This window comes from Sturnira hondurensis, unplaced genomic scaffold (assembly GCF_014824575.4).
Source record: "Sturnira hondurensis isolate 20B ecotype Veracruz unplaced genomic scaffold, ASM1482457v3 Scaffold0003090, whole genome shotgun sequence".
Classification (NCBI taxonomy): domain Eukaryota; kingdom Metazoa; phylum Chordata; class Mammalia; order Chiroptera; family Phyllostomidae; genus Sturnira; species Sturnira hondurensis.
This window is the reverse complement of record NW_028075721.1, coordinates 8,269,813-8,293,633: the sequence shown is the minus strand read 5'-3', so window position 1 is coordinate 8,293,633 and position 23,821 is coordinate 8,269,813. Positions and strand designations below refer to the sequence as shown.

At 57.7% G+C, this 23,821-nt stretch overlaps 1 protein-coding gene across 3 annotated transcripts in view; it reads left to right on the top strand.

The window, feature by feature from the left end:
- The first annotated feature begins 4,933 nt into the window (after window positions 1-4,933).
- Window positions 4,934-23,821, top strand: part of NDRG4 (NDRG family member 4) — a 30,987-nt gene continuing 12,099 nt past the window's right edge. The window contains exons 1-3 of one of the 3 annotated variants that reach the window (XM_037041610.1): window positions 4,934-5,046; window positions 17,108-17,202; window positions 21,106-21,150. In XM_037041610.1, coding sequence (XP_036897505.1) covers window positions 17,125-17,202; window positions 21,106-21,150 — 123 coding nt within the window. In that variant the 5' untranslated portion in view covers window positions 4,934-5,046; window positions 17,108-17,124. Of the gene's footprint in view, window positions 5,047-5,576; window positions 5,701-17,107; window positions 17,203-21,105; window positions 21,151-23,821 lie in introns of those variants that run through there. The other 2 variants (XM_037041605.1, XM_037041606.1) reach the window with 2 other exon arrangements.

Genomic DNA, 23,821 nt, shown 5'->3' with positions numbered 1-23,821 from the left:
CACAAGGTGGTCCCCATGGGTGGGGAGAGGGGACAGGCTGTGCCACACACCAGGAGCCTGCTGGGATCCAAAGAAGCTTCGAGGGGGAGGGGAGGAAACAGAAGGAAGGTGAGGGGGAAGAAGCTGCCCTTGGCCCTCTCCAGGGGACACAGCAAGGTCACAGCTCTGGCAGGCAGCATCTGGGCGCCTGCAGGAGGTGAGTAATGGGCCATAAAATAATGCGTCAGAGTAGGGCAGAGGGCAGCTGGTAGGAGCGGGAAACTGTTTGGTGAAGCTTCCAGGGCAGATAAAAAGGCTTTTTCAAAGGGGACCGGAGGAGATTCTGTTGTCCTCTGGGACGAGGGAGGAGAAAATGGGGTGTCTGCAGTTACCTGGAGAGCAAAAGGCTGGTTCTGCACCAGGGGATCTGACATGTTACAGGAGCAAGGGGGTGGCCCAGGAGCAGGGGGCACAGGATCCGGTGATTGCTGAAATTCCAGAGCCAGACTGAGGCCAGCACGCAGCCTGCTCACTTCCTCATTCCAGCCTCCTCACCCTCTGCTGGGGCAGGCCCAGCATTCTCCACCCGCATCCAGGAGCTGGTGGCATGAGGCCGGGTGCAGGGCACTCAGCTCCGTGCCTCTCCAGCTCAGCACCGGATCTGGCTGACCCAGTGTATGATGGGTGGGTGGTGGATGGACAGATAGACGGATGGACAGATGGACGGGCAGGTGGGTGGATAGATGGTACTCTCGCCCAGCCATTTCCTTTCCCATCTCCTGCAGGCCCTTCCCCCAGGAAGCCCTTCCTGGCCCCTGCAGGCTCCCACTGGAACCTCAATGACACAGTTTAGCAGAGTCTGCTCAGTCCCCATGTCATGGGACTCAGTGCTGGTTTCCTTCATCCAGGCATTAACCCTAAAGGCAAGGTCAATGTCCTGGTCAGCTCTGATTCTCCAGTGTACCCCCCCAGCCCAGACAGGGTTTGTCACCGAAGAGGCCCTCAACCCACTTTATAAAGGAAGAGAAATGATCCACTTTTGCCCTGGGGGGCTATGAGACTCAGGATTAGAGAGAGGGGGAGTGTTACTGGGGTTGGGGGGACAGTTCCTGCCCCCCAACTCTGCCAGGAGAGGAAGTTTCCATGGCCGCAGGCTCAGCAGCTCTCCTACTCCACCTGTGAGGTCTTTCTATTTGCTCTCAGTCATGGTCACGAGGGGACTGGAGAGGGAGGGTGACTCAGCCCAATTCATCATCACAATGGAAAAACCCAGTCACCTGTCCTCCTGGCACTGGGACCAGAGCTCTCTGCCTCTGGAAGGGCAACACACACCACACTCTTCAAGGTCCTTTTGTGTTTCACCTGCTCCCAGAACGAAGACTGGAGTGTGAAGGAGCATGGCTGGTTGACACTGGATTTGTGGCATGTCATGAATCCCAGCGACCAGAGATCTTGTGTTCCCTCCATGCCAGGCACTGCATTGATGACCCATGTGCATCACCTCAGAGTGGTTTCCCAACATGCCTGTGGCACTGGTTACTCTTTAGCCACCAGCGTCTGACAAGCCATTCCCATGGGTGTGGGGCCCCCCACCACTAGAGGAACTGAGAATCCCTCTGCCCGCCTCCCTTGCAGCTTTGCAGCTTTGGCAGAGTATGTGCTGTGGGCACCTCCAGTCAGACACACCTTTTTTTTTACTTAAATGTATTGGGGTAGCATTGGTTAATAACATTATATAAATTTCAGGTGTACAACTTTCTAATATGACATCTGTATACTCTATCATGTGCCCACCACCCGAAGCCTAGTCTCTTTCCATCACCTTGTCTTTGAGCCCCTTTACCATCTTCTTTGTCCCCGCCCCACCTCCCCTGTGCTAACTCCCATTCTGTTGTCTGTATCCATGAGTTTGTTCATTTGTTGTTTTTGTTTTATAGCCCACATTATCAGCGAAATCACACAGTCCTTGTCCTTTTCCATCTGCCTTGTTTCTCTTAGCATGACCCTCTCCAGATCCGTCCAAGTTGTCCCAAATGCAGACACACCCATTCTTGACTGTGAGTTAGAAACCGGCAACATGAGGGAGCTCAGACCGCAAGGAATCCCACCTTGGGCAAGGATGCTACTTTGGGAGCAACACCCCCATGGGCCCCAGAGGCAGCTGTGGCCCCAGTGGCAGTGTGCTGTGCCCTTGCCCAGGGGTGCTGCCGGCTGCAGCATCTGTGACCAGGGATGGGCAGGAGTGGTTTTGACACTAGCCCTGCAGCGTTGGCCATGACTCCTGAGGTCCTGAGAGTGTCCACCCTCCTAAGAGAGCCCCTGTCTGCTTAGCCTAGCCCAAGGTTAGGTGACGTGCCACAACCACCCAGGCTGCCCTATTAGCCTGAGTTTCACAAACGGGAAACAAAGGTTCGGCGAGGCCATGCCTCCTCTCCAGGTGAGGAACAGGCTGACCCCTGGCCCATTTTACACCTGGGGGAAGGGAAGTACGGAGAAGGCAGCAACACGGGCAGCATTTTGTCATGTATAATGTGCACCCATGTTTTGGCCCTAACTTTTAGGAAAGAACTCTTTCATTTTAATTTTTAATTCAATTGTTTATTTACGTATATGTAGATACTAGTTTTTTGTATTATAAAAAACTTTAGCGTATAATACTGCAAGAAATTTTATGTAACAAATAATCACAAAACACAAGGCCAGATACAAGGTATTTCAGGCACTCCCCACGTATAATGTGCATCCTTAATTTTCCCTCAGAAACTTGGGCTAAAAGTGCACATTATACACAACAAGATATGGTACTTAGGAGCAAGGCTGCAGGATAAGTCCCGGCAATGACGGGGCCCTGGGTCCTGCTCTGCTTTCCTCTGCTAAACACCCTGCATCCAGCCGGTCCCCAAACACCACGCCCCCTTAGGAAGGATAAGGAGGGGGAGGGGCTAAGAGCCCGCCCTCCGTCCTCCAGAAGGGGCGGGGCCTTCTCCCCGCCCCTTTCTTCAGCACCTTTATCTGCTGCAGTGGCCCCCCGGAAGAGGGGTTGTTCTTGCAACTGCATTTCTTCATCATCTGTTGTCTCCACTTCTAGGGTTCAAATCCGCAGCCTCGCTCACCTGAACGCTCACAGGGGGTTCAGGAATTATCTGAGCCCAGGGGGTGGCCTCTAGGAGTTCAAGGCCGTGGCCGACACCGTTCCACACGTGGACAGACAGGTCACAGTTTCCAAGCTCTTGTGTGGCAGACTTATGAACCGCCCCCACCCCGGGGGGGGGGGGCTACACTCCTCTGACAAGTTCAGAACAGGCTAGGCCTCGGGAATCGTGTCCCCGGGACACCAAGACTTCGTTGCGTTCAATGACGAGGTCTAGAATTATTGAAAAGGGTAGAACTCAGGAGAGCCTGGAAACCTCTCTGATGCGGTAACAGTTTCATCGTCAATAATAAAGGCGGCTTTTGGCTGAACATGTCAACCCTCCGCCTGGCTCTATACTGAGCACTTTCTTTATGTTCTGTCATTTACTTCTCAGGGGAACCCTGTGAGGCCAGCATCATTCCACCTCCACCCAGTGTGACATGGAGGCTCAGAGAGGCTAAGGAACCCACTGGACATCACACAGCCAGGAAGCTGTAGAATCAGCCCACGTTCTTAAGGGCTGGCTCCCTCTGGGCCACAGGAGCTTGCCAGCTTCCTCGGCCAACACTGGTGGTCCCATCAATTCGATGCCATGGCAGCTCCCCTGGCCTCACCACAAAGCAGCCCAAGTGAAGGGGTCTGGGAGGCGCTGCAGAATTTTCTGGACTTCCCACCCTTCAGCCACACCAGACCACCCAGGGGAGCCGGCGCAACTAGGCCCAAAGGCTAGAGCCCTGGCCAGGAGGCGCAGGTGGCTGGAGTGTTGTCCTGTTCTCCAGAAGGTCGTAGGTTTGATTCCCCGTCCAGGCACAAACCTAGGTTGTGAATTCCAGGCCTGGTTCTAGGCCGTAAGGGAGGCATTGGCAGCTGATTGAGGCTTATCTTTCTCCTTTCCTCTCTCTCTCAAATAAGTAGGAACAGATACAGACGTATATACCAGAGAGAGGGTTAAAAAAACAAAAACAAAGGCTGGAATCCGGGAGGGGCAGAGCCCGACTGGGCCCCAGGCGCCCTTCTCTTGAGCTGTTGCCCAAGTCCGTTTTTTCAGGTCATCAGATTTCCATTCTCCCGACATCAGGGGCTTTATCCAGGGGCTTTAGCGCTCCCTCCTTGGGGCAGCAGGTGGGAGCAACGCCACTGGGTCAGACCAGAGTGAGCCTGAGGAAGACGGGGTCTCCCAGGTCCCTTTCCCATTCGGATAGTGGAAGCAAATTGAGGGGGCCGAGGACCTTGTCACACCGGGGCGGGGGAGGAGTGGCGAGAAGGGGTAGCTGGGGGCCCATAACGTCCGCCTGGAGATGGTCTCTCCCGCGCGCATTCCCCAAGGAAACCCCAGCGCTCTGAAGACCAGAGCCCTGAGAGCCCGGTTCTTCCCGACCCCCCAGGGCTTTCCCGGAGCGGTTCCCAGGCAGCGGCGGGGTCGGGGAGGGGTGCCGCCTCCTCCCGGCTGGGGTTCCCCCTGGTCATCTAAACAAAGACCGCGGCGGAGGCCGCCCCATCCCCCGGGAACTCGACGCCACACGGCTGCAAGGGAACGGGAGGATGCGCGCGGGGCCCCCTCCGCACCCTGCGGAGTCCGAGCCGCGGGGAGCCTTCCTCCCGGTGCCTGCGGGAGGTGAGGAGCGGGAGGGAGGGGTGGAGACCTACCCGAGTGTCTCCGCCACGATCCGGTGTCGCCCGCCTCCGCATCCACCCACCTGCCCTCCCCCTGTGGCTGCGGAACGGCCTCCCGGGTCCAGCCAACCCCGTGGGCCGAGCGCCCCACCCACCACGCCCACGCGCGGGCACGCCTCGCGGTGCCCCGCCCCCGCCCGGCCTCCGCCCCCGGGAGCTGCGCGCGGCTGAGGGGCGCGGGGCCTCCGCACCCGCGTGTTGGCGGCGGTGGCGAGACTCGGCTTCCCGCCGGCGCGTCTGTCTGGCCCACGTCGCCCTCGGTGAGTTGGCGCCGCCCTCGCTCCTCTGTCACTGGGGCCGCAGCCACCCCCCTACCCCCTCCCCCGAAGTAGCCGCAGCGCACGACCCCAGACCACCGGAGCCCGGCGCCCTGCCCCGGGAGGACACCTTTCCCCGAAGCGAGGGCGGCACCCTCTCCTCCCCCACCGCACCCCGGCTCTCCCCCCTGGCCTTCCCAGCCCGGCACCTCCAGGGCCACGATCCAGGCGACACTCGAGAGGCGACAAGAGGGGACCCGCGACCCCCGCCCCCACCCCGACACCCGGGTGGCGGGGCCTCTTTGTTCCCGCTGCGGGCGCACGGCCCCCTCCCGTCGCCTCCCGGCCGTCGCCGCACCCACCCCGCGCGCTCCCTCCGCCTCCCGGAGCTCACCCCGACCAGGTGGCGGCGGCGGGCGCCTTTTAGGGGTGCGCGGTCGTCCAATTGGTGGATTTTTAAAAGCGTTTTGGAGGGGGGAGCGCGGCATGGGGCGGGGGGGCGGCGGCGAGAGCACTTCTGGCTCCGGCTGCAGCTCCTCCTTCGCTCCTCGCTCTCCGACTACTTCGCTCCTCGCCTCCCGCGTTCGTGTCCCCCGAGCCGGGCAGCGCCGGGCGCCGCGATGAAGGTGCTGGGGCACAAGATCGAGCTGCTGACAGGTACCGCCGGCCCTCGCCGCCGAGCAGGAGCGGAGCGGGGCGCGGCGGCCCGGGTTTGGGCGGCTCCGGCTGGAGCTGCAGGAGGGGGTGCGGACGCCCGCTGATTCCTGGCCCGTGTGCTGCCCGTTCGTTCGTGCGCGGAGCCGGCCCCTCCCGGCTCTGCTCTCCGAGTCCCCAGCGACCTCCTGGAGTCTCAGAGTGATCCAGCTCCAGTCGGGTCCCCAAAGAGGGAAAGGAAGCTTAGGGCCCCTGCTTTCCAGTCAGGTCCTCTAAGGAAGGAGCCCCTGACCATGGCCTTGGATTCCTGCTTCCTGTGACAGTCTGAGCCCCTCTCCTAGGGGAAGTGTCCTGCTAGGAGTAGATGCCGAGTGGCACAGGGAGTGGGAAGCCAGACTGGACTCTGGTGACTGGGGACCCTCACTCAGCCTTGGAGCCCCTCTGGAGAAGTGGCCAGATTCCGCGCTGGAAACCACATCCAGGGTGCTGTGGCCAGAGATCCTCAGAGGACATATGGGAATGCCCAGAGGAGGAGGCAGGAAGGAGCAAGGGCCAGGGGCCAAGGGGTTGAAAGGGGGACACACTCTCCTCAGGCGCAGGTGGCCTCCATGGTAGGGGTGGTGGAGGCAGGCAGGGAGGAGGAGGGCTAGGAAAGGGAAGCAGTCCAGATCCCAGCGGGGCCTGGACAACGGGGGTGACTGATCGGTGCATCTGGGATGGACTCATGGGTTCTGGTCAATGTCCTCGGCACCTGGGAGGTGCAGTGCCTGACTTCGAGAACCTTACCAGGAGATGGGGCACAGAAGCCCTGTTAGGAGAAAGGGGCAGCAGTCGGGGGGGGGGTGCACTCAGGAAACAGTGGGAGTCTGAGTGAGGACCCAGGGGAGCAGAGAGATTTGAGCAGGTGGCACTGTTCACACTGGACCAGAAAAGACAGGATTTCGTGGAGAGGGAGATGGCATTACAGGCTGATGGGTGGAGGCCCTGGCCCAGGCCCTGGGGTGTGAGGGAGGTTTGAACTGGGAATGATGTAAAGTGGAGACCAGAGGGCCTGGGGGGGGAGGGGTGTGTGTGTGTGTGTTGCGGGGTTAAGTCTGGTGAGGTGTCAGGCTGTGAGTACCGGTAAAGCGACAAGAACTGGCTGCTCCTTGGCTCTGTGGCCGCCTCACGGAGAGGGGAAGAGGGCTGGGGGTGCTCTTCCAGATCTGAGCCCAGTTAGCCACGGCGGGTGGCAGCCCCCTCAGTCCCTTGCTGACTTCTCAGAGCTCACCTGAGGCAGCCTGCCCACCTGACTTCACAGGGAACTGGCTGACCGCCGAAGGGAAAGTTTCCCCCGTCCCGTGGGGTGTAGAGCCTTGCAGCGGGGACAGAACTCCTGGATCCCTCCCGTGCTCCTGCACCTGCCCCAGAAGACCGAAGTGGGGATGCTCTCAGGAGGCATGTGTGAGGCTCCAGTGGGGGCCCAGGGTTCGGTGTGGGGACCCTTATCTTGTGGGTACAGAGGTCAGGGCCTACCCCCCCCCCCCATCACATGGGTCTGGCAGACTCTTTAAGCCCTCGGCCAGCCGGAACGGATGCCCCTCAGTCCCTGTCATTGATCACAGTTGCCCTGAGAAACAGTGCGTGTCCTCAGTCGCTGTCTTGTGGTCTTTGCAGCCCTCTCCCTCTCTGGAGGTCCCTGCCGTCCTCTGCCCTGCCCCACAGGTCTGGGTTCAAGTCCCAGCCTCACTTTGGGCAGCTGTGTGATTTCAGACAGGTTCCTTCATCCCTCAGACTTCAGTTTTCTCATCTTAGAGACTGTTGACCTCTCCCTCTGAGAGTTGGAATGGCTCACTCAGACAGCACCGGTGAGCCGCCTGGTTGGGGCCCACACTTCAGGGGCTTCATCTCCCCTCTGATTCCTTGGTCTTGACTGTCCCTGTAATGGAGAACTCCACTTGCCCTGGCTGGTTGCCCACTAGGAAGTTTGGATCTCTCCCCTCCCTGCTTATTTGCATTTGCAAGGTTTTGGCCCACATTTCCCATCGGATGATAGCAGGTCACAATCAGGGTGGTAGCCAATGTATTGTGGAGGCATACAGCAGGTGCTCAATAATTGTTGACTGACTCCAGGCTCACATGTCCCACCGTCAGCTGTCTCCCAGATAATTTTTTTAAAATCTTTTTTTAGAGTTTATCTTTAGAGGGGAAGGGAAAAGGAGAGAGGGAGAGAAATATCAATGTATGGTTGCCTCTCATGCGTCCCCCGCTGGGAACTAGCCTGCAACCCAGGCATGTGCCCTGACTGGGAATCGAACTGTAGTTGTTTGGTTCGCAGGCCTGTGCTCAGTCCACTGAGCTACACCAGCCAGGGCCAGGATAATTTCTTAAAGACTGCCAATTTTCTGCCCTTGCGCCGACCTCAGAATATTGTTTCGCTGGATCTTTTTTAAAAAGTCGTATTTATTCAGCTGTTGATAGTTTTCACATTCTTCCGTTTTATCATCGTGCCTGTTTTACGGATGAGGTCAGTCCCTTCCCCGCCTCGTCCCGCCGAGAAGAGGTGGAGCTGGGTGTCACACCCGCAACCCGAGCACCAGGCCCTCCCGTGAGTGGCAGCTGCCTGGCTTTGGGCCGTTCCGGCGGCTGCTCTGCCCTTCGCCTTCCTCCTCTGTAACACGGGGTCACCGTGGTTCCCGCCGGGTCATGGTCCTCAGCAGTAGAAGCGAGAGTGTTAGTGTTGAGTGCAGCGTCGGGCCTTCTGTCAGCAAGTGACAGTGGTGGGGCTGTTGTCCCCAAGCTGCCACCACCTGTGTCCTGCAGCCTTCATGTCCCGCTGTGCTCCACTCACCTGATGCCCTCCTCCGGGATGTCCCAGCTTCTTCCCTGAGTTCTCCACACAACCCAGGACTCCCTGGGAGTCTCTGAGAGATCCTGCTTGGGACTCAGGCTCCCGTCTAATGGGACAGGGTGGGCGTGGCAGGTGGCGTTGGGCCCTGCTGGCCGGCCATCCACAGCTCCGACACCAGGTGGGGAAAGCCAGGTGCCCCCACAGGCGGAGCTGGAAGGATGCCCAGGAGCTGTCCTGCCTCACCTGAGCGTGTCTTCTTGTTCTGGAGAGAAGAGGGCAGGTGGTAGGGGCTGTCTGGGGTGGCTGCAGGGGCGAGGGCGACTCGTGCGTCTCTCAGACGCCCTTGCAGGGTCTTGGGGGCTCAGGCAGGGCAGGGATTTGGGAATCAGGGTGTGAACTTCAGGGTCAGCTCCTGAGCAAACCCGTGACCTCTCTGAGGCTGAGGTCTCCTCGCCGGTTCAGTGGGGATCAAGGCCCTACGTCGTCGTGAGCATTGTGGAAAGGAGCCCAGCTCGGCCCCACCCACACACGCTCGCTGCGGTCCCCAGAGGGCAGACACCTGGCGCCCTCGTAGCGGGTGCTTTTTTTCTTAGTAGTTTATTTTTATTGTATTTGTTTCATTACCACTTATCACCTTTATACCCTCTTCTACCTCCACCTCTCCCCCACCCCCTGTGGCAGGTGCCTTTTTATTTCCCAGGGTGATGTGGGGAAGTGGGACACTAATCAGCAAGTAAACAGATGGCGAGTTTTGTGCGTTTGCACCCAAACGTCGCATCTCCACAGTAGTTGGGAGTCAGAGCGTGCTCTCGAATGGCGGATCGGGCTCTGAAACGGCCCCTTGGGGGCCTCGGGATGGGCTGTTGGACATTTTAAAAAATATACTTGATGTGGACTAAAGAGCAAAACTTTTCGGTCTGGAATGTGGGTGTCATTGTGACACATGGAGTGTGTCGTCTCGCGCAACTTCGTCAACTACATTGAAAAGGTACCTGCTTGGTGATGGGGGTGTGGACCCACATGGGACACGTGGGGGAAAGGGAAGCATGGACTTACTGCAGGAGGCTGACAGTCAGACCCCAATCCTTATTTCTGGTTCTCACGTTTCGGTAAACTTGACTGCTTCACCGGGGCGTGGCGATATAGGTGTGGGGCGCATAGGTAAGATGGGAGGCGTGCTTGGCTGGAGGAAGGGAGAGGTGTACAGTCACCAAGTGCACCCAGGGCCACTAGTGAGGGGCCTGTGAGTGATGAGCAGGCTGAGGGTAGGGGGTGTAACTTTTATAAAGGGCAAGTTGGTCGCGAGACATCAACAGCTTAAATATGTGGGTGGTCTGTGACTGGGCAGTGGGATTTTTTGGGACAGATGAGGATGTGTGCAGGTGTATTGGTTCAAGGATATTTATCCTGTGGTGGTTAATAGAGGACAAAAGAGCCCTGGCTGGTGTAGCTCAGTGGATTGAGCGCGAGCCTGCGAACCAGACAATCGCAGTTCGATTCCCAGTCAGGGCACATGCCCGGGTTGCAGGCCAGTTCCCAGCGTGGGACGCACTAGAGGCAACCGTACATTGATGTTTCTCTCCCTGTCTCCTTCCCTTCCCCTCTAAAGGTAAATAAATAAAATCTTAAAAAAAAAATAGAGAACTAAAGAAACCTGGAAGTAGTCACCTCAACGCCTTGCCGCAGGGGACGTTAACTAGGCAGGAGTGCACTCAGACCAAGGAACCCCAGGCAGCTGCGAATTCCGCTGCCGAAGCTGCTGCTCCGCCTGCACAGATGTCCCCTTTATGTACTACCCATGTCATAATAATGGCGGTGACAGCTCGCACTTCCGTGGCATTTGCCGTGTGCCAGGCACAGTCCTCAGTGCTTTCTCCATAGTAACTCATCATCATAGCAACCTGTGTGAGGGGTGTGCGATCATCCCCCCTTTTTAAGGGTAAGGAAAATGCGGCACAGAGAGGGTGAGTAACTCTCCGTAAGTCACACAGATATTAAGTGGCCAGCTGGGATTTGAACCAGGATATCTGGCTCCAGGGTCCAAAAGATGTTTCAAAACAGTTTGTGTTTTGTTTTGTTTTAAACCTTTTGCAGTATATAGATGAGCACTGGACAAAAAAGTCTGAAAGGATATAAGCAGAAAAATAGTAACAGTGGTTTCTGCCCTGGCTGGTGCAGCTTAGTTGGAGCATTGTCTCATACACCGAAAGGTCGTGGGTTTGATCCCTGGTCAGGGTCATGCCTGGGTTGCAGGTTCGGTCCCTGGTCGGAGCACGTACGAGAGGCAACCAATAGATGTTTCTCTCTCACATCGATGTTTCTCTCCCTCCCTTCACCTCTCTCTAAAAAATGAATAAATAAAATCTCTAAAAATAAATAAGTAAACTCTGGGTCTAACTCTGAAAGGATAAAGTACCCCAAAAAGTACAGCAAGCACAAAAAAGGGAAAAGGTCTCAGTGATCACTCAATATGTACACGTAACAGCCCTGAAGTTACTGCGTACACAAGGCATGAATGAACATACAGGTAAAAGTATTATGGATGTTGAGGACCGTGTTTCTCATCACGGGAGAAAAAAGTTGCCAGTGAAAAAGAGGGGAAGTTAGAATAAGCTGTGTGGTGTCGAATTGGAATTAAAGGTGTCGAACTGGAATTATGGCTTCTTCCTTTCCAACCTGGGCCTGGCAGAATGGCTTCTGCAGGGAAACGTCATGAGAAGGCTCGTTCTGTCTTCCACGAGGTGGTGACCAGAGAATAATACACCAGTGACGTCCACGAGCGCCCCCAGGGAGTGGGTTCCAAGAAGTGTGCCCCTCGGGCACTCAGAGAGATCCAGAAGTTTGCCAGGAAGGAGACGGGAATCCAGATGTTGGCGCCGACACCAGGCCCGACACAGCTGTCGGGGCCCAAGGAATGAGGGACGCCCCCACCACACCCAGGTGCAGTTGCCCAGAAAAGGCAATGAGGGGAAGATTTACCAAACGAGCTCCGAACATTGGTCATCCGTGTACCTGTCACCACTTTGAAAAAGCTGCAAACAGTTAATGTGGATGACAACTACCTGCTGATTGTCGAATAAAGTTATAAAACTGCCCTCCCCAAACCACAGCAAAAACGTATCAGTTTTTATCAGACCACAGGCAAACTCAAATCGAGGAACACTCTGCAGATGTAACGGGTGAGTCATCTTCAAAAGCGTCGATGGCAAGGAGGACAAAGACAGACTCGGGAGCTGTCCCTGGTTGGAGGCACCTGCAAGACCAGCAGATGCGTGTGACCTGGTGTCCTGGGTTTGGGCGTTACTGGGAAACTGGTGACTTGCATGTAAAGCGTTGGGTCAGTGTTTCCCGGTTTCTTGAGTCGCATGAGACAGCATGATGACGTTAGGAGAAGCCGGGTGAAGGGTATGTGGGGAATTTCTGTGCTTTGCCTCCTCCTCGGTTTTTCTATGAGTCTAAAATTGTTTCAAAATAAAAGGTGAGAAGTTGGAGAAAGTATTATGTCCTCATTTTGGCAGTGTTTTTTTCCTTTTGTATTGGTGCATAAAATGTGAGAATGAATTATGATCAGTGAAGCTGTAGAGTTGATGAAATCTGCTATGTGGACTAAAAATCTCCCTTTTTAAAAATGTGTTTATTTTTACAGAGAGGGGAAGGGAGGAAGAAAGAGAGGGAGAGAAATATCACTGTGTGGTTGCCTCTCGTGCACCTCCAACTGGGGACCTGGCCCACAACCCATGCCTGTGTCCTGACTGGGAATCGCACCTGGGACTTTTTGGTTCACAGGCCGGCGCTCAATCCACTGAGCCACACCAACCAGGGCTCAACCCCTTTTCTACACCCTCCCAAACCCACGTCCTTTCCTAGAGACAAGAATTGGTCCAGTTACCCTGAATCATTTGAGGACCCTTTCTTTTAAATTTGCAAATGCGTGCACCTATATTTTTTACAAAAATGGACGTATTTATACTTACTCATCTACGACGTGCCTTTTTCTCTTACCTGCATATTTTAGAATGCTTTCCCTCTCTGTTTGCGTGGAGCTTCCTCCTCCTTTAATAGTTGCGCGGCGCGCTGGGCCTTGGTGTCCGGAGCTCACGGCCCGCTCTCCCGACGCGCATTTGGGCTGTTTCCACTGTGTTGCTTCTCCCAACAGGGCGGCCGCGAGCGTCCTTTGTGCTGACGCCCAGCGCACACGAGGGGGCTTTTCTGCTGGGATAACCAAATACTTAGAGACAGAAGTGCAGAGTCGACGGACATCTGCATATTTATAAACTGCCAGGTTGCCCTCCAAGTGGGGTTGAACACCCCCCCTCCCCCGCCGGCGGCCCAACCGCGACAGTCGGTGCTGTGTCCCACCACCTCGCGACACAGGGCGGTCCCGATCCCTCCGCGGTGTGCGGCCTCAGCAAAGAGTCCGTGATTTGTTCATTCATCTCACCTCATTCAACCAAAGCTCGCAAGCGTCCGCGGACAAGAGGCGTGAGTGTTTTTGTTATGGATATCACTTGTGTAGAGGTAGGGTGGGGAAGGGCGTTCTGGGCAGCGGGGACAGCAGGACACAAGGCTCGCGCTCCCTGCAGGCGGGCTGTGTGTGCCTCCTGAGTCAGCTCGGGTCTCAGCGCTGAGTGTCCGATCCAAACACAGCCCAGAGAGAATGTGCTGGAAGGATGAGTGTGCGTGTGTGCGGTGAAGAGACGGGAATTCACGGGCCCACATCGAGGATGAAGCAGGAGAACTGGTCTAGTTCAGGTTGGGCACAAATGAAGGGGCTGTGCCCAGAGGAGGAGAGGATGGCTGGGACTGGAAAAAAATACTGTGTCCCTGATCCCTCCTGCCCTCTCCGTCCCCGTGGGGAGGCAGAGCTCTTGTGGACTGGGGCACGGGCCCTGGATTCCCTTACAGACTCTGCCACAGGGACAGGTCACTCCGTCCTTGAGCCTTNACATCGAGGATGAAGCAGGAGAACTGGTCTAGTTCAGGTTGGGCACAAATGAAGGGGCTGTGCCCAGAGGAGGAGAGGATGGCTGGGACTGGAAAAAAATACTGTGTCCCTGATCCCTCCTGCCCTCTCCGTCCCCGTGGGGAGGCAGAGCTCTTGTGGACTGGGGCACGGGCCCTGGGTTCCCTTACAGACTCTGCCACAGGGGGACGGTCACTCCGTCCTTGAGCCTTTTTTCCCTTGCCTGTGAATGAGGACATGGAGCGGGGGTCTAGTCCCAGTCCCAGCCCCCCCTCCCCGCCCCCTGCCCCAAGCTCAGGATGGGGACTCAGAGAGTGGCTGAGGGGCCATCCACCTGTAGGACTCCGGGCTGCCTGCAGTTGACAGACAGTATTATACCAGTATCACTTGTGATTGGACATGTATGTATCTCAACAAGGTGGTCACCCCGACAAGTCTGCTACCCACCTGGCACCACACAGAGGTGCTACACTATTGTCGACCCCAAACCCGGTGACGCATTTCACATCCTCGTGACCATTCTGCAACTACCCGCTTACATGAATCCCTTCACCTTTTCCACCCAGCCTCCCAACCCCACTTCCTTCCGGCGACCACCGAAATGTTCTGTGTCTGAGTCTGTTTCTGTTCTGCACAATGATTTTCTTAAACCATGACTTTCCGAGGAAGAAACTTCCCTGCTCCCCGCGCCCCCACCCGTGGGACTGTGGGCCTCGGCCTCTGTCCCGGAGCCCCACGGCACAGCCTGCTGCGCCCTGGGCTGTCCTTGATTTCCGTGGGCTGAAATGGACCCAGTTCTCCCAGTTCTGAGGTTTCTCTCCAGCCCTCTTCCCCTGCGCCCCGCCACTGCAGGCCATCTGTCCCTGCACTGCCCACTCTCAGCCCTTTTAATAGCACTGTCCTTAGGGCCGATGGTCTGGAGCGTTTCAGAGCAGACCTGGGCCAGGGCAGGGGCACCCAGTGCTGCCGAAGTGTTTGATCGAGTTGGGCGCTCAGCGAGGCTGGCAGTTTAAAAAGTCCTGAAAGAGTTTTCCAGGGTGGGACCCGTCTGTTCACTCCCCACCCAGGTGGGCGGATGAGCATGCAGCCATCAGAAAGGATGGAAGAGAAAGGGGTGGGGGCGAGGGGAGAGGACGCCTTGCTAAAAATACAGCCCATCTGCACGGTGTTAGCTGGTTTCCCCGGAAACCGCTGGGAACCAAGTGCTCCCGCATGGCGTGGAGATGCGGGACCTGGGGGCCCGGTGGGCACTGGCCTCCCTGTCCAGCCTCTGGGGACAGGGCTCTCCCAGGGAGCTCCACGGCTCCAGATTAGCCCCCCTGAGGGCTGGTGGCCTGGCCTCGCCCAGCCCAGCCCCGGCACATCTCAACCCCAAAGTAGACTCTGGCGGCCACCCCAGGCATTGAGGCAGCAGCGCCTTTGTATCGCTCTGAACAGCTGCTGCTTCATGCTTCTGACCGGAGGGGAGGTCTGGAGCTGCAGCCTGGTCTCCTGATGGTCCTGCCACAGCGATGGGTTCCATCTGGCCCCTGTGCCCCTGGGTCGCCGGGCCCACCCTCCAGTCACTGGGCCTCCCACAGGGAGAAGCCAAAGCAGCAGTGATGGGCAGGGGCAGGATATGGCCCGGAAGCAGGGTGCATCTATGGACCGACCACTGTGGGATGGGCAGCCTTTGGGGCAGAGGGGAAAGTCGGAGAGCTTCACACTTAAGAAAAGCTGAAAATAGCCCTGGCTGGTGTAGCTCAGTGGATTGAGCGCAGGCCTGCGAACAAAAGGATTACAGTTCGATTCCCAGTCAGGGCGCGCGGCCAGTTCCCAGCAGGGGACGCACAAGAAGCAACTGTACATTGATATTTCTCTCCCTCTCTGTCCTTCCCTTCCCCTCTATCTAAAGATAAATAAATAAAATCTTTAAAAAAAAAGAAAAGCTGAAAATAGAGTTGGGAAGGAAGAGAGTGTGGGAGGGAGGAGGAAAGGAAGAAAGGAAGGAAGGAAGGAACAGAGGGAGGGAGGGAGGGAGGGAGGGAGGGAGGGGTGGGCTCACTGGGTCAGGCACTGGGCTGGACTGGACTGGGAGTCCAAAGACCCCACTTCCATCTGGACCCGCCTGTGATCTCCCCTTGGCCTTGGCTTCCTCATCTCACTGCCCATAGGGGTGAAATCAAATAACACAAGAAAGCGCTTTGTGACCTATGGCATCCTGTGGAAGAGTAAGGGTTTGTCACCAACCTTCAACCAGATAGATCGACTTTTTTTTTTTAAATGTTGTTTTTTACTGATTTCAGATGACAGGCTGTAGTTTTCCATCTTCCAACGGGGATGATGCCAGGACGTTTGTGCTTCTCGTCACTTGGATACTGTATATTTTATAATGGCCTTTTCAGTCTGGTAGACACAGGCATTTCCCCATATTCCTCACTATCTTTTATAAGTCACGGACCCACAGTCTCACAGTTTGTGTGTCTAACCCCCTGTCTGCGGAGACCTAGTGTCTTCCGGTTTTTCTCTGACACTATAAATGGCACCGTGGTGGGCGTTTTTACAGGTGGGTCATTAGCTGCCCTCTTCAGATTCCTTAAGGAATTCCTTCCAGGGAGAGGATAGCTGAGCCCAAGAGTATGAATCTTGTCAATAGTTTGAGTTCATTCTGCAGAACTGCCCTCCAGAAAGATGTGTCAATGAACACACCCACAGCGCCCTGAGAAAATGCCAATTTCCATGCATCTCTGCCAGCTCTGCAAAGTTCGCCAGTTCCTTTGGCCAAAAAAAGGTGGGGGGGTTGCTTTAATCTAAATTCCTTTGACTTCTAGTGAGCTTTACTATTTTCTCATGTATTTATTCTGATCGAAGCCATACTGAAATGCAGGTGAGGGGTGGTGGTGCCAGGCTCAATGGATTGTGGGGTCCTGGGACCCTCTCCGTCTGCCCCTCCCCACCACTGGCTCCTCCAAACACACACACACAGGCATGTATTTATACACATATGTGCATGTATGATCCTCTCTTCTACTGAGGTTCAGTGGCCTGGGGTCTTCCAGGGCACCCTCTAGGGCCCAAGGCCTACCTCTTGGTGCCTGTGGGTTCAGTGGTTGCTGTGTGCCACCCCTCCCTGAGGGTGGTATGTCATGACATGCATCCCCCAGTTTCAACATCATTCGGCCTGCCACACTGCGGGCTGCCCCCCCCCCACACCCCTCTCAGGGCCACCTTCACCCAGGCTTGTCCTGCAAGGCCCTCTGGACACCCCCTGGCTCTGGTCCCCTCTTCATCTCCAGGAACCCACTGGCCACTTGGAGCACAGGGGGCGGGGGTTGTCCTGTATTGCTTTTCTTTTTCTTTCCTGTTTTTCTTCTTTGAAACGTATTTTAACCTTTAAGGACAAATAATGCAATGACATCCCGAGCCAAGCAGCAGAGCCGGGCGGCCTCCAAACCCCCCTCCCCCGCGTGAAGCTCTGGGATGGGTCCACAGGTGGGCCCCCCCCACCCATGGATCACTTGGGGTGGTGCTGTTCTCCTTCCCCAGCCCGGGCGGAGGGCGCGTGCTGGGAGAGTCGGAGCAAGGACCTGGCGTCCCTGCCGCATCCGGCCGCAACCCTGATCCTCGCCTCTCCCCAGGGCTCCTGCTCCACGACATGACCATGGCCGGGCTGCAGGAGCTGCGATTCCCGGAGGAGAAGCCGCTGCTGCGGGGACAGGACGCCATCGAGCTGGTGAGTCGCCCCCTCACCGCTCTGGGGCAGAGGGCACCCCCTCGTGGCCAAGAAGAAAACTGCATGTCTTCCCTCCCGTCTTGTCCCACTGACCCTCTATGGGGCGAGCCTCGCGCTAGGAATACTCAGGCCGGGGGTCCCCAACCCTTGGGCTTTGGACCGGTACTGGTCCGTGGCCTGTTAGGAACCGGGCCCCAAGGGAAGCTCGCCTGAGCTCCGCATCCTGACCCTCCTCCACCCACCGCTGTCTGGAAAAACCGGTCCCCAGGGCCAAAAACGTTGGGAACCGCTGACTCAGGCCACCCTGAGAAGCCTTGTCCCCGCCTTGGGAGTGTTCCTGGCCAGGCTGAGTGGCCACGTGACCACCACGCAGCCAACCTCGGTGGCTTTGGCTTTGAGGCTGGGAGGCTCTTTAGGAAAGTCACTCCTATTGCAGTGATGAGAAGACTGAGGCGCTTGGCCAAGGTTACACAGCAATCAAGGACTGAGGCTGAACCCAACCCCTGGTTCTGGGAGGCCCTGGGGCCCCAGGAGGGTGTCCGCTGGGCATTGCAGTGGGCAGCGGGGACCCTGTGCTTGCCCACCTGTGGGGGCCTTGCCTGGCCTGCAGCTTCCCCACCTTTTCCTGGCAAGCGCGGCAGTTTGAGGGCATGGGTCACCAGCATTGGCCGTGGACAGAGGCACCTGAGGTTGTTATTTTGTCCCAGAGGGCCCTCATCAGGGCTCTAGGGTTAGATCCCAGACTGATTTCTACCCCGCACCCCTCTGCGGTGGTGATGCGCACCCCCCCTTCCCTCATTGCCAGGCACAGCGTGGGTCCAAGCTCACTGATTCCTGGGGCCTCTGGCCTGGGGCTTTCTGCTGGTTGTGCCATCCCAGAGCCCATCCCACCTCCCTGTGTACAGATGGGGAGCCAGGGACCCAGTCCCTGACCTCGTGGGTGCCCTCCCCCAGCCTCCCACTGGAAGGAGGTGAGCCCTAGAGCCACTGAGTGCCACATGCTGGGACAGTGTGGCTGGCCGGGGCCCCATAAATTCGCCACCCTACCCCCAGGAGCGTGCGGTCTAATCTTAAGCAGAACCTGGAGTTAACTCACAAGTCCTGATTACCAGAGGGTGCCCCCAGCTAGTGAGCTGCCCACTCTGCAGGCCGCTTGTTCTAATCCTCCCTCCACCGTCTCTCATCCAGGCACTTGCGGGAGCCTCCTCACAGGCCCCTGTACTCTGCACACCCTTCTGCAAATGCCTCATGTCACTCTCCTGCTTACAGCTGGCCTGTGGCTGCTGCCTCCCTCGGAGTTGCAGCCACAGCCCTTCCAGGGCCCAGGGCAAGACCCCTGTCGTCCTCCACACTCTCCCCTGCCCGCTCCTCACCTGCCTCCTGGGCTCTCTGCCCTCTTGGCACAAGTCGGCCGGGTTCCCAGCTGTTCCTCATCCCTGGGATATGCTGGCCCGGGACGTTTTAGGGCTGGCCCCTCATTTTATTCAGGCTCTGCCCAAGTGCCTCTTCCCCAGAGAGGCCTCCTCTGGGTGCCAGCTCTAACACTGACACCCCACGAGGCTTCGTGCCTGGCCCCGGTGCTCACCTCTCCTGGGTTCTGCCAGACCCTGTGGGTTTTGTGGCCCAGCGCCTTAAAGCACCCAGCACGAAGCTTTGCCCACAGTGAAGCTGTAGGTGGGGGTGTAGCTCAGAAGGAGGCCAGCAGAGACCAGCCTTCTTGTGAGGACATGATGGGGCACATGGTAGCCCTTGGGGACCCCTGCCCCCGTCACATGAGCAGAGGTGGAGGGGTTGGGGCAGGATGGGGGTGTTGCTGGCTGGAACAGGGTGTGCGTCTGTGGGCGGTGCAGACAGCTCAGCACACCTCAGCTGACCTCAGCCGCACATGTCCTGTGCCTGCATCTCCCACCCCTCAGCGGGGCACCCCAAGAGATGCCCCCTTCCCCTTCTGGGGTGGCCTGGCTCAGTCCTTCGCTGCCCCTCAGAGAAGACAGCCCGTGTGACCAGCAGCCTGGCTCCGCCTTCCTTCTGCCGCCTTTGGTGTCTCTCGCCTCATCCCCCCTGGACCTGAACGAGGGTTTGCATGAGATGCCCCCACCCTGCACGAGGGTCTGCGTCCCAGTGACGCTGGAGGCCTTGGGTCCCCAGTTTCTTTCCTCTCTCTGCTCAGCACAAGTCCCATGCTGGGGACCTGGTCACATCTGCTTCCTCCAAAGGCACATTAACTCCCTGCCCCCAGCCCCCCAAACACCCTGGGTGTTCCCAGCGTGGCCTTGGTCAATGGCAGTGACACTGGGTACAGCCCTGCCTCGCACCGAGCGGCCCGGCTACCCTTCCCCAGGTGGTCACACTCGCAGGCAGAGGCCCCTTTTCCGGCCGCAGTGTGTCTGTGTCTGTCCCTTTCGGTTTTTTTTTTTTTCCCTTTCGTTTTTTGAGTCCAGTGAGGAGTGAGTACTTCCACACATTTACCCCCTGGCCCCGTCCCCCCAGGGCAGTTCCTCCTTGGCCTCTGGGGTCTCTGGGTTGTCTCTTATCATTCCTGCTGTTTCTGGGTTTGTGGGCCTGCCCCCCCGCCCCCACCAGCACCCTGAGAGCACACGGCACACCCTGTCATTCTCAGCCTCATCCTTTGCGCTGATTTTGTTTTTAACAAAACCGCCCCTTCCTGCCTCTGAGATGACTGAACCCTTGGGGTCTTGAGGACAAAAATGTCTCACATCTCTCTCCCTGGCCCCCTTGTGCCTGGTCCTCCAATGTGAGGGGGTACACCAGTAACCAGCCTTGTCCCCCGAAGCCTGGCTTTCGTCCCTGGCCTGAGACCCTCCAGTGCCATTGGATTATCTGCATTACCCTCTCCACCCCCCACCAGGGGCAGGTGGCTTCTGGTCTTCATTCTTTTCCTCCTCCCACTGCCGTGACTTGAGGTCATCTTCCCTGTTGATGTGTTGGTGTAGTAGAGGCATGGGGCACCTCGGTGGCATAGAGTCCCACGCGGGAGTGTCCACTACCCAGGACACACCCACAGCCACGCTTCTCCTCTAATGTGATAAGACGGACTCTACACTTGACCCCGGCCAAAGGGCGGAGAAGCAATCCATGTGGACCTTAAGCAGCTCAACCTCACAGCTCGGAGCAGAGAGGTTTCTGGCAGCTCTGCTCTTTCTGGGCATCCCCCCTCCCCTGAGGTTTCCTTCCCCGAATGAGACCCAGAGAGGATGCAGTGTCTGCACCCATGGGATGGAGTCCCCACTCCCCCGCTCCACACGTTGGCCACCTTGTGAATAGCGGGTTCTTCTGAGCCACGGTCTCCACGTTCCCGAGGGGAGACCTGTTCCCCCAGGTTTCTTTGCCAGGCTCTAGGCGGACAGCAGAGCCAGACGTGGTCCCAGTGGGAGAAGCAGGCGCCAGTCACAGACACATGGGTCAGCATAAGTGAGCCTGGAAGCAGGGGGCCTGGTGTTTCGACAGCACAAGGAGGGAGTGTGTATGCTGGGGCCTCAGCCTCCCGGTCCCTAAAGTAGGGGTGGAGGTCATGGCTCTTTGGCCGCCTCCCCGGCCCCTGACCTGGTGCCCTGACAGTCAGACCTCGGGGGCAGCAGGACAGAGTGGCCAACAGCGAGGACTGGCAGGCAGAACTGCCACCCCTCGGTGGCCCTGTGACTCAGCCTCTCTGAGCCTAGCCCCATTCTCCTGTCAATGGAAATCTTCACGTTTTACGTGAATCGGGAAAATCGATGTGCGTAGCTGTTCTTAAGCTCATCTGTCAGGCACCTACTGGCCTGGCGCCTGGCACTTGGGAAGCCCTGGATCACTTTTGTCAACGCTGAGATGGACGGGTCAAGCCCCTGTGGACACCCTGGCCAGCTGGGCCTCACAGCCAACCCTCTGTGTTTGCTCCCTCAGGAGAACTCCGACCCCTTCCTCTTGCCCGTGGACACAGACTGGAAGGTAGGTCTCAGCTCTCAGCCTCTCCGGGAGATGGGGACCGAAAGCTGGCTGGCCCCTCACCCACCCAGGCTAGTCCCAGAGAAGGATCACACCCTTCCAGGTGCCTGGAGCAACAAGGGCTCATCACCTCGTCTGCTGGCAGCCTCCAGGACCACCTTCACTGCGTACAGGGGCTCTGCTTGCCCCCTGCCCAGTGGGGAGATGTCCCCGCCCTCCCTGAACAGGGTGGGGGAAGGGAGGCCAAGGGGAGTGAGGATGGAGACCATAGGAAAGGATGCTGTCATCTGAATCAGCATTTTCCTCCAATGATAGCCAGGCTGATGCTCCAAAATAGCTCCTGTTTCCATGGCAGCTGTTGCCGGGACAACCATGTCCTCTTTAGTTTGCTGCCAGATTCCTTGTGAAAACTGAAATTGTTCTTTGTTTTTATTCCTTTTTACAATGATTCCTCTCACTTGGCCAGCCATCTCTTCCCTCTGAGTTTGTGGTGGCCATTTATCTCTGGGTCAACACAGTGGTCGACATTTATTGACGGCAGACACAGTGGGCGCTTCGCCAGTGTCAGGTGCTGCTGACCGCCACCGCACGCTGGACAAACTCAGACCCTGTGGGACCTTCCTCCTGGCCCAATGGCCTAGGCTCTAACTTCAGTCTGGGTCAGTCTCCGGGCCCTAGGACAGCCCCCACGTCATGGTCTGCACTCAAGGGTGGTGTGGGAGATGGGGCGGCAGGCTGGCTCCTCCCCCCGATGGTCAGGCAGCTCTGCAGTGAGGATCCAGCCCTGGGTCACGAGCCCCTTCAAGGACGCACAGTCCAGCTACAAACACCAAGGGCTCTGGAGCTGGGAAAGACAGGATGGGGCCTGGGGGGAGGGAACAAGCAGGAGCTTAGGGAGAGAGCGATGGGAGGGACGTGGCCGCCAGGTAGCTGAGGCCCAGTGACAGATCAGCGTTGGCCCACCAAGGAGTCCTCTTTGTCCTCCTTGCTCCGAAAGCCCGTGGCACATGGGGACTTCCTCCTCAGGAGGGAGCTGGTGACATAAAATCCCAGAGCAGCCAGCCCCTGCCTCAGTTTCCTCATCTGTAAAGTGGGTGTTAGGGAGATAAAATGAATGCTAGGGTGCGAGTAAGCTTCAAGTTTCCCGATCCTTTCTCATGGGTTTGTGAACACAATGTGTTATCCTTACAGCTGCCTGTTCAGTAGGCACTGCTGTTTGCCCGTTAATAGATGTGGAGGCTCAGAGAGGTTGACTGACTTGCCCAAGGTCACACAGCAAAGACGTGGCAGGGCTACGGCTGGTGATTGGGTTCAGCTAGCAGTACCACAGCCTGCCCTGTTCGGTCACAACTGTGCAGCCTCCAGGGAGGGGCTGGCAGTTTGGGAAGGCACATGGGCCGTCCCATTTCTTCCAGACACTGGCAAGGCCTGGGCAGGCCTGGGGTCAGGTCGAGAGTGATTTATGCAGCCTTTTCTCACTCTCAGAGCCACCCCGTGTGGGAGTAACAGTTCCTGCTTCCAGCCGAGGAGCCCTGGGCACAGGAAAGTTAAGCTTTGCCCAAGGTTGCTCAGCTGGTGGGTGGGGAGCTGGGACTGAAACTCAGGTCTGTGGATTTGAAGCAGGTGCACTGAGCAGAAATGGGCCCCTTGGCTTGGAGTGGGCAGTGTCCGAGGTCAGCTTCTCACCTGAGTCCAAGGGTGGGAAGGTCACTGAGAGGTCAGAGGTTGGACTGGGCATGAGATTGGACAGGGACCACGGAAGGGCAGAGGTTTGGTGGCAGAAAGTGTGGAAAGGTCACTTCGAGAAGCGAGTGGGAGGGTCTCATGGCTGCAGCTTTGCAGCCTGCCTCTGTGGCTACGGCCTCCTCCTGTGTCCAAGTGGCTTCTGGGAGAATGGCCAGGACTCGAGGGACTGGGCGACACCCCGTTGCACACCCTGGCTGCCCTGGGCAGGCGCAGGGCCCAGCACTCTTTGCTGGGCCTCCAGAGCGAGAGGTCAGCGGTGGGGCAGGGAAAATTCCTAGTGCCCCCCAGGCATAGGACATGGCTGGGAATAGCCTCCATGGCAGGTGTTGACCAGGTCACCAGGTACCCAGAGACAAGGAGGGGACTGCCTCCCCCCAGAGCAGCCAGCCTGTGTGCCGGGCTGTCGGCGCAGGCTAGGGCCAGTGGCACGGTCCTCCACCAAAGAGACAGAACGGGGGCACGGGCGCCCAGCGCCCTCCCTTCTCCCTGTCACTCCTTCCTCTCACTGTCCTTGGGCTCCCTCCTCTGCCCCCTCCCTGGCCTATTTCCTCGCCTTCTCTGCTCTCCTGTGCTCCCCTTCTCTGTTTTTTCTACCTGCATGTCCCCACCCAAAGCCTTGTTTCTCTAAAGGACAGGGCATGGATGGAGCCTGAGGGGGCTCAGGTGCTACCTTGCTCCACAGAGATCCGAGTGGGCCTGTGGGGGGTGGGCATGTCCCCCCGCCCCCCGTGGCCTCCAGTCCTTGCAGTGGGGTGGTGGGGTGGGCAGAGCTGGTGCAATGCCACACCCTATTGCTGGTACCCCTGGCCCCAGAAACCCCCTTTCAGCAGTGCAGACAGACATGGGGAGGGGGTGCTGGCAGGTGAGGCTGCCCTCGGGGAGGCTCTGGGCTGGTGGAGAAGGAGCAGCCTCCTGGAGCAGGGTCATG